Here is a 15,648-nt window from a genome sequence, read left to right on the forward strand (position 1 = left end):
GCTTTTATTTATAAATAATAAGGGAAAGTCCCTTAGATAACGAATATAAAAGTAGCTAAAAGGGCGAATCTAATAGGGCCGAAGCCTATTTTCTTAATAATTAAAGAGAAGACACTATCTCTCTTAATATTTTAAAAAAAAGAATATAGTACTAAGCAAATTTAGGGGCAGCTAGAGGGGTCCTTTTTATACTACTTAGATCCCTCGAATACTAAGCTCGTATAAGTATTCTATATAAGCAAAAAGTACGGCCTAAATAATTTTTATAGAATTATTTTAAATACTAGGGTATTATAATAATTAACTAAAGGAAAAGGGTAATTTTAGGCGCTATAGAAGATTATATTAATAATACTTAATACGTTAATAGTGGGTATTATAAGGATTAGTTTTGGCCTAGGTAAAGAAATCGTCGCCCTAAGTATAATAGAAATAGAGACGTACTTTAGAACGATAACTTTCTATATTTTACCTGTTAATATACTATTTCTCCTATATTTAAAAAACATAGATCGACTAAGTATTATATTTAATAATACGAGGAATAAAATCTCTAGCGGTAAGTATTTTAAAATAGTTAAATAATAATAGGGGTATACGTTTATAAAGCTTATTAATAATACGAAGTTAATTAATTATCTAACGGAAAGTAAGCTTAAAAGACTATATTAGAAATTCGGGTACCCGTTAGTTACGAGGCTATATAACCTCTTAAAATAATTAAATAATAATATTATTAAAATAGGGGCGCTAGAGTAGTTAATAAAAATATATTACTAATACTAAATAAATACGCAAAGCCTACGTAAATTTAAGTTTAAATTACGTAATAAGTTTAACTTTAACTAGGAAATCGTTATTAATATTTTTTACTTAAATAGTCGGCTAGTACTATATATAATTAACGTAGTTATATCTTTTTAAATAGGGCAATTCCTCTGGGATTTATAAATAAAGATAATATAAGTAGCCCTATAAAAAAGCTAGATCGATATATATTAAGGACCGCTAGATAGTATTAGAACCGACGCTAGTATTAGTTTTAAGTTAATAAAATTTAGGGATAATACGACGGCCTACGGTATATAGCTAAAAATCATATTTATTAAAGCGCACTATAGTATTAAAAAAGTAAAAAGGGTACACTAGTAATTAAAAAGGGCGTTTAGAATTATTAAAAAGGAAAATCCGGATTTTACTAATAACGAATACTTTTAAATAGTACTTAAATACTATAATAATACTATAGGGCCTAACGGACTTATATTAACGCTATTAATATTTAGAGCATATTTAAGAACGACCTTAGCCTCGCTACTATTACTAAGTATAAACTAACGAACCTAAGTAGTTAAAAAAGTAATATAAGTACTGCGCGAGGTAAGTATAAAAAAGTAAATTAACGAGGTAATTACTATATATAATAGGCCCGATATAGGGGGTAATTTAAATATATTACTAAATTTAGATATACGAGTATAACGTAAAATAACTTAATAATAAGCTAGGCTATATAAATTAATTTCTATTAACGAGCGCTCTTATATAGGTATAAGAGATCGTAACTAGCTATTCGAAATATTAATTATAGTAGTTAGACCGTACTATATAGATCTTAATAAAGTAATTTTTAACTTATAAAAAGAAAAAGAGCTAGAGGAAACTATATAACCCGTAGTAGAGGTATAGGAAATTATCCTTAATAAAATCGTTATAATAGTACTAATAAATAACGAGGAAAAGGAAATTACCAAAAGGGTACTAATACTACTAATAAGACGTTATAAAAGACTACGACGGTAAGCCCTAACGCGGTAATTTATTATTAATAACGAGGTAATTAATACTTTTTATATAGTAAAAGAAAAAGCCGATTTCGAGCTAGTAGTTAAACTACGTAAAGAAGGTATAATTATAATTACTAAAAAGCTATATAAGGGATTAGATCTTATTAAAATAAACACTCTTCGTAATCGAGGGGTCTATTGATTTATCTTATATAACTTAAAAAAATATATAAACCTCTATATATTTAAATTATAAATAGTTCGTAAGATTAAAAAGAAAAGAATACCCTAGCTATATAAGAAGTTTAAATACGTAATTTAGGGGTACGGCGACGTTAAAAAGGCGACGCTACTTATATAATCGCCTACTATATAGCGCTATAGCTAACGATTAATAATAGTATTAATAGTATTATTATAAAAAAAAGGATACGAGATTTAGAGCTATAATATTACCTAGGCCTATACTTAATCGGCCATAGGGCTTATAAGGAAAATCCTAGCCTATTTACTAAAAGAAATAGTTAGTAAGTACTTAAAAAGCACGATTATTAAAGTACTTAAGCCACTATATAAGCTCGTAGAATCGGGTACTTATTAGTAAGCTACCTACTACGATTTTTATATTAATTAACTATTAATAGTTACCTCTACGTACGACCCGTACCTACTAATCGCGGAGTACGAAAGTAACTAATTTAAAATCGTTAGAATATAAACTAATAATATATTAAGCCTATTTAATATTAATTTTATAAAAAAAGAGGATAAAGAGCTCTAAAAAACGGGCTTTATAATAAAGCTAAAAAAGGTCCTTATAATAAATACCTCCTTAGTATTTAATAATAGGATTTTTATAATTAAAAAAGAAACCGTTATTTTTTAGTAAAAGGGGTAAAGCGAAAAAATTAACCTCGTTAATCCGAACGTAACTAACGTTAAAAAACGGTATAAGGCTAAGCTCGCGCGAGGGGTATATATTATAAGTATTTATTAGCCTAAAGCGACTTTTAACTATACTAGGGTAGTATAAGTTATAAATTTAACTAAATAAAACGTTAAAGTACTTAATAAGCAGCTTAAATAGTAATAAACAAATCTCGATCGAGGTCTCGTTTACTACTTAATCGACTTTATAATTAGTAAGCTTTACGTCTTTATTAATAAGTTATTTACGAATAATAATAACTTTACTTCGCAATTAAAATATATTATTATCGTAGCTAATAAGAGTATAAGTAAGAACGAATTTACTATATATAGTAATATAATTTACTACTTATTAACTAAAAGTAAATAGGTAATAAGAAGTATATTAGTATCGGAAGTTTATAATATAATTAATAGCATTAACCTCTTTTATATAATTTTAATAACGCTAAAAAAGATTACCGATCGAATTAGCTTTTTACATATTTTAATAATTATTTATACTAATTCTTACTTACTATACGAATGCCTCGTTAAATTAAGAACGACGAAGGAAAAGAGGTTTATAATTAATATTATAGCCCTTAGGTAATCGTACGAAAGGTATAAAATACTTAAGATTTGTTAAATTAATAATAAAAATAACCTTGCAAACGCTTTTATAAAAGTAGTACTAAATAAGGGATTAGAATAATTTATAAGTAATAGAAAAGTTATTATATAAATAGAGGAATAGGTTATATAAAAAGAGTAAAAAAAAGAGGGAAAAAGAGATAACTTAGTAAATAGGCCTAAGGTCGAATTATACCTCTAACCGTAGTAGTTAAATCGATAAAAAAAAAAAGTTAGTATTAGATTAGAAATTTAATTTAACTACGGTATATAGCCGACTACGTAGGGGCTAATTAGGGGCCCTATTTATAATTATTATAACTAGCTTAACTTACGGTTAGAACCTCCTTTTTATACTTATTATATAGATATTTATATAGTTTAATTAATCTCTTCGTTAACTACGGTTCGAACTAACTACCCTGTAATAGGGATACTAACAATCTAAGTCTGCTATGAAGCGCGTACGCCGAGAACACCCGAAATCAAAATTCAAGATCACATCAACACATGATCTTGACGCAGGACTGGGCATTACTAGCACACCGGTGGGAACCGCGCGGGTTCGCAGGGATCTTGTGCTAATGTCTGGAGGCATTAAGCAGATGTGGGTTGATGGCGATCGAGGATCCCTGCAGCCCAGCCAGATGAACGAGGCCTTACCGCAATTGGCAAAACTATCCAGACACTGCCGGCCTCGAGCACCGTGCAATCTGGGCATTTGCGTGTCTTCAAAGTTGGTAACTGTGCCATTTTCTTATTCTCATTACTTAACGAATCAGTCTGGGTATTGGTCATCTCTGAAGAAGAAATAGTCAAAATACATCCGTGAACGTTCAATGTCTCACTGTGACATCTCAAGGGCTACCTTCATCCGAAGAATAAGCAACTAAACTGACCCATCTCTTATGTAAGTTGTCGCCCACGCCGACTGTGGTAATCGAAGTCTTGAATCCGTTCATCATTGCAAATGGGAGTTCGATAAGGCAGGCGATACTTCTTGTTCAATGTCCAATGCTTAGATGTAGAGAGCTTCATTTCAAATCACAGTACTCAACGGCCCCCGCGCATTCCGCACCACGCGTCAGTCGTCAGTACCATTCTACCACGACAGCAGGAACGCTAAGCGAGTCAAGAATGACACTACGTAACAGAAAACCAATCGCAGGATGATTTCCCTTAGCAACACCACAGGGCTGTGCTACATAAGAAGCCTCGCCCATGATAACTGGAACGGCACGATGGAGCCAAAGCAACTGAATGATGAGGTAAGGCGAAATATCGTTCACAGCTTTATCTGGTCGTACTCATGCTGCGTGCTGCATGATCTTATCATCGTGCAGGGGCTTTTGACGATCAACGCAAGGATTATTTAAGCTTGGTGTTTTGGTAGGAGAAATTCTACGAGAGTAATCTTGCGCAAACCTTCTCTTTATGATAAGCAGCTAACATCAGTTATCGGAAGCAGTATTTGTCCGAGGAAAAACCAAGCATCTGAGGCCCATTGCCGTCTCTGTGCGCTTTTGCAAAGTGAAGTTAGAACCCAAGCAAATGATATCACATCAAGCTCAGTGGTCTAAGGCAGCAGCAACTCGTTTGAGGCCTTCAAGTAGCAATTCCTTCTTGTTGGAAAACACGATGCGGAACCACCCCGGCTGCTCGGCGCCAAACTGTTTTCCTGATGCCAAAAACACCTTCTTGTCGAGCAACGCCCTCATCACCTCTGTGCTGATATCCTCAAATTCTGCACCCGGCCGTCGTTCACGGTAGGCTTTGCCCAGATCAACCCACAGAAAAAATGCAGCGTTTGCCCCAGGTGCGTACTTGATCCCGTTCTCTGTAACCCAGTTGGCCACCAGCTCAAAGTTTTCTTGGAGCTTGTGCTGATTCTCGTCGATGTAGCCATCCACCCATTCGCGATCATCGAGAATGTTGGCCGTTGCGTGGTCAGTAAGGCTGGAAGGTGAGCTGTAGATACCGACCGGGGTCAAGGAGCTATGGAACGACGAATTGTGCTGTGAAATGATGGCGCCAAGTCTGATACCGTTGGCGCCGAAGTCTTTGGACATGCCCCAGAGAACGTGCAGTCGATGGGCCTCCATGATGTCTGTCGTACTGATGGAGAGGCAAGATTCGAAAGGAACCGGCGCTGGTTGCGTATCGATTGTGTTCTTCCAGACGGAGAGCGCGTATATCTCGTCACTGATGAGATGCATATCGTACTGCTGGCACAGTCGCATCAAATCGACAATGGTCTCCCGCGGATAGCAACGTCCGAGAGGGTTGTGAGGGTGACATAAGATGAGGGCGGCAATCTTGATCCCCTTTTCCCTAGCGGACAGCAACGCTTCCTCATACTCCCGGACCGCATCCAAACCAAAAGGGTCAACTTCGTGGAAAGGAACCTGCACGAGCTTGCAGCCCGTTCGATACTCAACATCCGGAAGGAAAGCTCCGTAGTGGGGTTGGCCGAGAAGGAAGCCTTCGCCAGGGTTGCCCAATGCCCAGCAAAGATGTTCTATTGCCGAACTGCAGCCATTGGTGACGGAGATGTGTTGCGCTTCGATGGCCGTTACTGGATGTAGTCGCTCAGTGAGAAAGCGCGCGAGTGACGCCTTCAGACGCTTCGAGCCGGTCATGCCATCGCCGTACGTGAACGAGTGGTTCGGAACTGCTAGGTTCTCGTGAATATGCTTCGACAGTCTATCGTGCATGAGAGTATTTTCCGCGATGCCCAAGCTCACGTAGCCTTTGGGATTCGTTTCCGAGTCCCAGAGATCCTGGACGATCTTCCATAGAAGCATGCCATCGTCCGGCTTGGCTGCGATGCTGCCGCGAGTTGAAAGGCCGTGACTCATTATGAAGCCGAAATTGCAAGCGCAGTGAAGAAAGTCTACTGATCAAAAGAGAGAGGACGACTCGTGAGAGGGGATGCAAGGCATTATTTAAGAAACCAAGAATGACTCAGTCATGATAAGGCTGGTTGTGAGGGCAGAAGTTCGTCCCATTCCCCGCTCATAAGAACCCTTAAGGCGGAACTAGTCATCGATATGCATGGATGTGGGGTCGCGGGCAGAACCGCATATTGGTCTGCAGACTTCTCCTTCGACGATACTCACATGATATAATCACTCGATGACTTGGGGCTTCTTGATACAAAATACTCTACGAGTAAGCAGACGATCTACAATCAGAGAACCAGACCTACTCCGAGGCTAGCAATGGTTCCCAATTAACCAGCTCCGAGGTTGCCATCTCAAGTCAGTTCCGGTGCGATCCACATCAGGACGCAAGATGTTTGACCCCTTGTTTGTGAAGCCTTCCCAAACGGATAGCCTCTTCTAGAGGTGATGTCAAACACGATATGAGTATGGTTTTGCCGCGAAATGCAAGACTTTGAGCTGAATTCCACTGAAATATGAGGACTACGGCCACTGAGGCCTGTCGATCACTAGCTGGGTCGACATAAATATCATCAACTTTCCTTGCCCTCGGTATTGTAGATGCGGACTCTGTATCGAAGAATGAAATTTTGAAACGCACGAGTTCTGGTATGATATTTCTCAGATCCTGAGATCCTGGGAAAACAGACGTCATGATTTGCTTCAGGGAGGTAGTCCTACCATAGCTTCTGCTCATCTCACAGCTCGATGAAGTTGTGCCCCTCAGTCTTTATGAGCTTGAGGCAGGGTCCATGGATTTCTGCATGGGTCCCTTGGCAGATCTTTTTGCCTTTGTCGAATTCAGAGGAACATGAACACACCACCGCGCACAATCTGCTGCAAATTGTTGGACCAGTTGAACCTATCAATGCTTTTTAACAACTAATGTACTGCTCTCTTGCAACACGTACCTTATGTAGAAAGTATAGATTTAGATAGAAATATCATCAACCTAGCAAACAGCTCTGTAAGTGAGATCCCTGCGTAAAGAAACGTTCGCCTTGTACCTCCAACGGTGCCAAGTATTAGTCATGTTCTTGGAATGGTATAGCCAAGGTTCGTAGGGTTTGACATCGACTTCTGGGTTCCAGTCACTAGACGAGGACTCTTGAGTTTTGAAAATTGATAAGTAATCTTTCAACCTCGACGTCATGTTAAGGAAGACATTACGTGTAAGGAAATCGTGCGCCGATCGCCCTCCCCTAACTAGGGAAAAGTATTCCACATTCATACTTTGGAAAAATCAAAGCATTCAACCAGCACCTCATGATACGCGCACTGGCAGCGAGTTACCAGGTGCCAAAATGTCGTCCACATCCCCGTATTCCACCATCAAATCTCCCTAGTCCTCACTCCAAGTCTACATGTAACCCTCGAAACCCTAGACGACACCGTTCTCCCAGCCTGGAATCGGTCACCAGATACACGTCTAGTCACGAACTCGACAAGTATAACTTATTCCTCCAATAATGTCAAATTTGAAAGATCTCCGGTCACGTTAGACGCCAGGGTTGCATAGCCTGTCAAGGAACAACACTACCCCTTGTCAGTATAATTGCCTCAATTCTAGACCACAACACGTGCAGCTTCCAGGATTCCTGTCCAACCATGAGCCCAGGCTCTTTAAAGATCTGAGTAAGCAGCCTTGAAAGATCGTCGTGGGTTGGTTGTAATCATCAGACGAAACTGTCGCTTTGGTTTTCCCTTCTCCTTCCCTCAAAGCCTCGGCTCGGGACCAAGTGGTGACCACGTTTCTAGCGTCGAAGTCTCTTCTTCGAGAAAGAAATCACTCCGCAAAGTACATGGCAGTCAACCTCATTCTTCCGCCATCGAGATTGAAGTTATTTGCAGGACGATACGCTACTTACCAAACCCACAGCCGGCTCCGAGCCTCGACCTTCTCCCTCTCTGTTTTTCTCCATCCAACTCCAACATGTCCAAATCTTATCCCGGCATTTCAGCTCTGAACGACGCAAACTCACTTCATCCTGCTCAAACTCTCTTCCAGAAAAGCCTAGACCAACTCAAGCAGAATACCCTCCACTCACACCGCACGGTATCCCAATCCCCCTTTCTCACCACCATCGGGAAAGCCAATCCCCAATCCCCAATCCAAAAGTAAGAACCCCCGAATTCCGATCCCGCCGTCCGCACGAGCGTTCCCGTCAATGCCATTAACAACATTTGTCTCTCCCTTCCTCTCCCCAAACTCAGAGGGCCCTTCTTCCTACCACAATGATAATTCCAAAAGCAACCTTCGCTACTTTCACTCGGAAATGCGTACCTGCTACGACAGATACTTTTTCCAAACATGAACCTTGTCAAACCAAATATCCTTCAGCTTTTCGCAAATCGATCCTTTCAATATTTCCTGAATTCTCAAAACTCCGTGTCCGCGGTGAGGTCACACTCCCACCCGCTCATGAAACAAACGCCACCCCCCCCCCATCAGCTGAAAAAGACGTTTGCCTCTCCTCCAACATGGGCAGGATAACGTTAAAGTTCCGGCTACGGTTTCGCTTGCCGCTGGTCAATAAAGATAGTCGTCACGCTGGTAACTTCGTTCATATACATGCCCTCTACCCTCCAAACACGGGACCAGGATCCTATGGCTCTCAAGGGACCCCTTCCCAAATAATCCCCCGTCCATGACGACATCTCACTCATGGCTCATAGGATTCGCAGCCAAACGAATTCGAACGTAGGCTTTTAAAGTGATTACCGGAATCCCCTTGTTCCCCCTTCGATCCCCCATTGTCAGACTCTCGATTGATGGACGGCGCTTTCCGGTAACCTCCTAAATGCCAATCGACTTGACTTTCCTCCACGTGCCCCGAGGAAAAGACCACCAATCGATCTTCGTCCCTCGCCCCCTTTTTTCGCAACCCCCGACCCCTTGAAGAAACCCAAACCACGGCAGTCCTCAGCGCCCCCTTTTCAATCGTTTACCCTGTCTCCTACGGGGGTCCCGCCGCAATCTCTAATACCAATAGCCGTCGGTGAGAAATTACATGCACCGATGGGTCGGGACTGGGCCGATTTCACATAGCTTATAGAGTTCTTGGTGTGGCGAGAAGCACCTCGATTAGGAGAAAAGCCAAGTAATTCAATAGCTGGTCCTGCTGAACTGGTCTGATAGGTGCCATGCCAAGCTGGGTTCAATGTAGAGCACCCTTCAGCGGGTGGTTGATGTTATATGCAAGTGATCAAGCTACGTTCAATGTGAAGTCCGCTGAAAACAACATGATAATAACCGAGTGCCATCGGGCGAGATCATGAAGCATCACCATTACTTAAGAGAATCGTGTGCATGATGTAAGGTGTTTGTCTTCAAGTCCAGTACATATCCAGGGAATCAATATTCACACAGAGCAGTAGACGTAGAGTCCAGGTATATATCCCAAAAGAAAAAAAAAGACAACAAGAACGCCAGACTGTGTTCCTCCTGGTACTGCTCGCATCTAACGAACATACATTCCCCAACCGAAACCCATTCCCCTTCGTGAATGCGCCGACCAATCCTGATGAGGATGCATTGGTAAGTAGTTTTTTAGATGTCGTCTCGATGATCCATAGTCATGATGCAAAAGTAATTCGAATGTGTCCTCTCCAAGTCTTCATCGTCCAAGTTTCTCGTCTGATCATCTCATCTCCTCCAATTTGTGACAGTTCTTTTTCTGTGATATTACAGCATTATTTTCAGTTGATTTGCGGGTGGACACCATCCCTCCGCAAGTTCAAGTTGGGTAGAGCGTCCATTCTTAGTTCGACGGGAGGGCGCTGGATCTCCATACTGCGGCTGGGAGCGCGCCTGCCGCCGGGTGTGCGAGGGTGCGCCACGTTGACGCGCCCTCCACGCTCAGTGATGCGAGCCGGGCCCTCATCCGAGTCAGAGTCTTCCTCGGGTTCGTCGTAGCCGTAGTCAGCGAGACGAGCAAAGTAATCTGCCATGCCGTCGACGCTCGGCGTGCCGACAATGACATCGTACTGAGGTGGGGGCGTCTGCAGCGGAAGCTGATCGTTCTCGGCGGGCGGCGGGGGCGTCTCAGCATCAAACGCAGGCGGGTTGTAGGACGGCACGCGAAGTAGGTGAATGGGTCGGGGATGTACGTCGGCGAGAGGGTCAACCGACGTTTGGGAGTTCGGCGGCGACGACCGGCCGGTACCGCCGGTTGTAGGTTGCGGTGAGGAGGGAAGGTGGGCGGCTTGTGGGGGCGCGGGAAGGTTACCAGGCGCCTCCATTACGGTGAGGGCGCCGGTTGAAAGATTGTTGGGTGAGCCCTCGGATGGACCAGAGATAGTGACAGCATCGGGGCAGCCGCAAGACGTGTGACGGCTTTGATTCAGGCCAACATCGGGGCCTGAGTACTCGGGAAGAGAGGTGTTGGCTTGGGTAGCGCGGCAGTTGAGTACCGTGAACGGTGAGTCGATGCTGATCTCAAAGTGACGGCGTTTGGTACCGGTGGGATCCTCAGGGTCGAGGCGGGAAATCCGCATGACGATCTTAGGATGGCTGTTAGTCGTTGCGAGTAATCAAGTGGATAAAAAAAAGACTTACCTTGATCCAGTGGTACACATTGACATTCTTCCAACTGCAATCGGGGTGCAAGCGCATCTCCTTGCTCTTTGCCATGGTCTCACAAGTCGGCAATTGAACGTTCATTTCAATTTCGGTGGACCCCCAGTAACTCTCCAGTCCAAGATCCAAGTCACCCAAGATGTTGTCTACTGGTTCGGGGAGAGGCTCGGGCATGACGCCGTGTCGAGAGGCATCGGCTGCGCGCCGCATGGCTGCAGATTCTCGGGCCTCCCGGCGCTGGCGGGGCGTGAGCTCACCACCATTGAGTACGCGAACATCCGACGACGCATAGGCAGGGTCTAATGGCTTGCCAGCAGTCTTCTCGAGCAGGAGAATCTTCCTACCCGGATCTTTACGGGTAACTCTGCGGTCGTTGGTCCAGTATTCAATCGATTCGGTGACGAAAACCTTGAGTTTGTGAACCTGAACCTTGGCAAGCGGCGTGAGCTTGAAGGCAATCGGGATTTTGGTGCCCAAGGGAAATGATTTGCCCGAAATGATAATGTCGTAGTGGAGTTGATCCTCCCATTGCCTGCTAATTGAGATGGGTTCCGTCATTTCAAGCGAGAGCTGGTCTGGCACGCGGACGATGGCGACTTCCTTGGAACCGTGAAGATTGGGCTTGAAAGCGCCAGCTCGCTCAACGGTTGCCTGCAGCTCCCACTTCACCGAGCCATACTGAAGCTTAGTTGTCTCCAACTGATGGTGGTCGATGGGCAGCTCAAAGGTGTACTCATAAGTACCTGGGTAAAACACCTTGTAACCCTTTGCCTGGTTGCCGCTGGGGTTGTCGCCCTTGCCAAAGCTCCTCGACTGGTTTGACTGTAGAGACAGGCGCTTCAGCTCCTTGGCGGTAAGACCCTGTCGGTTAGGCGGTATTGAGAGTAGCGAGGGCGACATCGAGTTGCGGGGAGAGCTGGAGGCGAGGTTGGTTGAGGAAGAATTCGTGGAGCTGTTCTTCAATGTGTAGACACACTGATTCCCGTACTCGGTCTCCCACCCGTCGTTTACGGCGTTGAAAAATGTCAAAACTTGCGTGCGCAGCGACTCCTCCTCATAGAGGTCGACTTTCAAGGGAGGAATTCCTTCGGGCCATTCAGTGCGAGCCTTTCCCACCAACTTCAAGCTCACACCCTTGATCTTGATGTTTTTCGTGACCTTCAATTGCAGCTTTCCGCGAAGGAGAGCTGTGCCGCCTTGTGAATGTTGTCTGTGGCCGTCGTGGTCGAACCCAGTCAAGAAAATGTTCGGTTCCGCCATCAAGATCGAGCAGCTGACGCCGCTGCCATGGGCGATTGGCTTGGGGATCTCGGTAACCATTGATGTTACGTTGCTCTTTGCGCTCCGTACCGACATCAAGCTGTTTCGCTGCCCGGGTGTGTTGTAAGTAGAGCTCATCAGAGGCGGCCGCAGGGCCTCGCTCATGGCGGCAGATCGTAGCGCCATTGTGTCTTCGTCCGGAACCACCAAATCTACCTCACGATAGGTAGAGAGTCGATTGAGAATGCTCGCGGCTCTGCTGGGGGGTCTCGAAAGCGTGGGCCTGGAGAGTGTGGATGCGCGCGACGTAGAACGACTCGGCACTTGTTTTTGAGAGAGGGAGAAGAACTGCTTGATGCTGAACTTCAATGACGTCTTGCCCAGCGCTGTTGTAGTTGGGGATACTGCTTTTGACGGTTTCCTCCTCTTGACAGGACGTTCTGGTTGTGGCCGTAATTCGTGGGGTACAAAGCCCGAGGGCCACGAAGTGATGTGTATTGATCGCGGTCTTACTTGGCGAGCACGGATGGGCGGCGTTGGTAGGCGATTTTGTTGTGTAGCGGGAGGATCGAGAAGATATCTGGGGCAGTAGTAGACGCCGCCTCGGGTGGATGTGGGAATCCAGTTTTCCGTACGCCGAGATCGCTCCGAATCTGTCATGGTGGCCGGCATTCTTAGACACCACTGGTAGGAAAAAACATGTAGCGTGTGGCCGAGTGACAAAGAGTCCGGAATCACTCAGCCAGAAAGTGGGCGCGGTATGCAGAGTATGTATAAGAAATAGAAGAGAGAGGTTGAAGTTTAAGGTATGGAGTTTTAGAGAGGGCGTGTGCAAGGGAAGTTTCCTACGGTCAGAGACAATAGGAGAGTGGTCTGGGGTACTGGCCAGATTAGGTGCATGAGATGGTTCTATGCGCTGGCAAAAAGCAAGTGAGGGTATCCATAGGAAGAGGAGACGAGGATGTGTAGGTCGGGTCAAGGAGTGTCGGGCATCGAGGCGAGTTAGGGATGATGGGGGTTTGAGGTGGGATGCAGGGTTGCCCGTGATAATGTGCAGCGGTGATGGGACACGGCGCGGTGCGAGCACTTGCTGCACATGGAGAGACAGGCATGGGGCATGAGAAATGCGTCGTCTTGGTCTTGGGAGACAAGACTAACGGCCGGTAAGGCAAGGTAAAGAAAGGCGTATGGAGTATGGAAAGGTACAACGAGATGGAGATGGCGCTAGGCGGGACGGGCAGCCTCAGAATGTGAGGGAAAGGTACTAGAAGGAAAATGCAAGACGTACCGGTTGAGCAGCGTCAGAGTCAGGCGTGCATGCGATCAGTCAGTGACAAGAGCCGGGTGGAGGCTTAGTCACATTCCACCCTCGGACCTCCTGAAGGAAAAGCAAGATCTCTGCGTCTTGTTTGGCGGGAGAAGAAAGTCTAGTTGCTAGGTACAACGGGAAGATCAGTACGGCATGCGGGTGCGGGTGCGGGATAAGGTGCGTGTGAGTGCGTGAGTGTGAGTGTGAGTGAGTGAGTGAGTGTGTGTGTTTGTACAGGAACAAGTAGCAGCCGTGGTGGGAGGAGGGAGGGAAGAGAGATCAGAAGGAGGGGAGAAAGTGTGGGATAGACGAGAGCAAGGTGGGAACAAGCATCGAAAGTCTCCAATCGAAATTCAATTCTCATCCAGTCCCGGGGCGGCCAGGTCAAGTCGGCAAAGATACCGCAGGACACTCTCACAAGTCCGGACCAGTCAGGCTCCGTCCGTGTTGAATGGATGTCTCACGTTTTACCTTCTGACTGCCTCAGTAGAGTGAAGATGGGGAGCCCCGCGCGCAACGCCACTCGAACTGTTGAAGCCTGAGAGACCTGTGAAGGTACAGAAGGGAGGGGGGTGAGTGAGGATTCCGTGATTGCAGTGACTGGTGGGGGAAAGAGCGATGAGATGGGCCAGAGAATCGATAATCGACGAGTGAGATGTTGACGACAGGGAAGATGTCGACAACGATGAGGGGTGTAGGATGGGGGAAGAAGGGAGAGGCAAGCGAGGGCGAGGCGAAGCGGTTAGAGTCGATGACCCGGGAACTGCCCCTGTTCAGGCGGGGGGAATATGGAGATGTGAAATGGTAGGCGAGAGCTAGAGAGTACCAGCAAGGCGAGCGAACAGCAAGAGAGGTACAGTTGAGCGGAGCGCACGTACGGTGAAGAGAAGTGTGTGAATATGAGAGTGAGAGTGAGAGTGAGAGAGTGAGAGGCGGAGAGGCGTGGGCAGGCAAGCCGGAAGACCAGGTACGGCAGGGTAAAGCGGTCGCGATGGTTCACTGCTGCGACGGTATCCCAACCTCAAAGTTCTGTATGCCGAATGGAAACAGTGGGAATTGGCTTTGTCGCGCAGCGTATCCAACGAAATAGTGGGATTGGTTGTGACGGTAGACTCAAGCAGCATGCAAGGATGCTGTCTGGCGGGGGAAGAGACTCTGCGACGCGGCCACGGTGAGTGGTGTGCGGTGTGTGCGGTGTGCGCCCTGTGTGTCCCCTCTTCCAAGGATGGGTAACTTGCGAGCTTGATTTGGGGCGGGAGGAGCAGGACGAGGGGGCCAAAGAAGGACGGATGGACTTCTTTTCCTTCTTCTGTTTGGCTCTGGCCTTCGCAAGAAAAGACGAAGCGACGGGGGGTATATTATGGGTTGAAATGAGATGGGACGTTTGGGAAGAGGGGAAGAAGGAAAATAGTGAATAAGGTAAAAGAGCAGGGCAGGGGGACGTAGGCAATAGGCATAGCTTACAATGGCGGACGAGGCGGGACGAGATGGAATTGAACGTCTGAGTGGCGTGGGCGATTAGTAGCGAATGTCTACGTAGGTTCTAACTGAAGGTATGTCGAGGTTTGTGGACTATTGCCCTCGGGTATAACGGGAGACGAAGGATAAGACGGGACGCTTGCGGAATTCCAATGCGATAGATGGCTCTGGTAGCTCGCGTGTGTGTGTAGGTAGTTGTAAGAGGAAGAAGAATATTATTTACAGACACCAGGAAAAGGACGGCACGCAGGATGAGCTGAGGTATTCGTAGCGCGGAACCGATGGAAGAGACGGCATTGGCAACCATGAAAGTTGGCGGCATGCGCAACTATTGCCTGCCAGACCTTCCTCGGTACGTATGGTGGTTTGAATCAACTAGGTAAGGTATCCATCCGTAAGTAGGCAGAGCCCGATCCGATCCAGTCCAATCCAGTGAGTGTGTGGGCAATTGGGAGCAGACTTTCTTCGTCTTCTTCCAAGCATCTGCAGGCCGGCCGGATGTTCAGGAAGTCCTTGCTCAGAGCTTGCGTGAACGGATGATCAACCTATGATGTATTCAAGGCCTTGGTATGACCCTGGTTGCTGCCTCTGAAATTGGGGTTTTTTGTTTTTTTTTCTTTCTCTTCAAATTTCCAGTGTACGCAGCTGCTCGTTTCCAATAGAAGGGCAAGGGACTTCTGAATTGTGGCTCCGCGCTGGGCCGGGCTCGGCTTTCCTGGCGCCTGGGCGGATACCAATTGTCTGGCGTCC

At 45.8% G+C, this 15,648-nt stretch overlaps 5 protein-coding genes across 5 annotated transcripts; 1 reads left to right on the forward strand and 4 right to left on the reverse strand.

Moving 5' to 3' along the window:
• Nucleotides 1-357: 357 nt before the first annotated feature.
• Nucleotides 358-585, forward strand: CLUP02_02538 (uncharacterized protein; the record flags this gene model as incomplete). The annotated part of the gene is made up of 1 exon (XM_049281570.1): nt 358-585. A coding segment is annotated over one exon (228 nt), but the record flags the coding sequence as incomplete, so codon positions are not given.
• A 4,312-nt stretch (nt 586-4,897) lies between these two features.
• On the reverse strand, nt 4,898-6,187 carry CLUP02_02539 (uncharacterized protein; the record flags this gene model as incomplete). Its single annotated transcript, XM_049281571.1, has 1 exon — nt 4,898-6,187. The coding sequence occupies one exon, from the start codon at nt 6,185-6,187 to the stop codon at nt 4,898-4,900; it is 1,290 nt and encodes a 429-aa protein (XP_049138714.1).
• A 398-nt stretch (nt 6,188-6,585) lies between these two features.
• Nucleotides 6,586-7,424, reverse strand: CLUP02_02540 (uncharacterized protein; the record flags this gene model as incomplete). Its single annotated transcript, XM_049281572.1, has 5 exons — nt 6,586-6,770; nt 6,810-6,907; nt 6,974-7,031; nt 7,093-7,153; nt 7,233-7,424. The coding sequence occupies 5 exons, from the start codon at nt 7,422-7,424 to the stop codon at nt 6,586-6,588; spliced, it is 594 nt and encodes a 197-aa protein (XP_049138715.1).
• Nucleotides 7,425-9,970: 2,546 nt separating this feature from the next.
• On the reverse strand, nt 9,971-12,782 carry CLUP02_02541 (arrestin domain-containing protein; the record flags this gene model as incomplete). Its single annotated transcript, XM_049281573.1, has 2 exons — nt 9,971-10,774; nt 10,830-12,782. 2 exons carry the CDS (start codon nt 12,780-12,782, stop codon nt 9,971-9,973), a joined length of 2,757 nt encoding a protein of 918 aa, XP_049138716.1.
• A 2,180-nt stretch (nt 12,783-14,962) lies between these two features.
• CLUP02_02542 (uncharacterized protein) lies at nt 14,963-15,220 on the reverse strand (the record flags this gene model as incomplete). Its single annotated transcript, XM_049281574.1, has 1 exon — nt 14,963-15,220. One exon carries the CDS (start codon nt 15,218-15,220, stop codon nt 14,963-14,965), a length of 258 nt encoding a protein of 85 aa, XP_049138717.1.
• Nucleotides 15,221-15,648: the final 428 nt, after the last annotated feature.

The sequence above is a fragment of the Colletotrichum lupini genome, chromosome 2 (assembly GCF_023278565.1).
Source record: "Colletotrichum lupini chromosome 2, complete sequence".
In the NCBI taxonomy this organism is placed as follows: Eukaryota; Fungi; Ascomycota; class Sordariomycetes; order Glomerellales; family Glomerellaceae; genus Colletotrichum; species Colletotrichum lupini.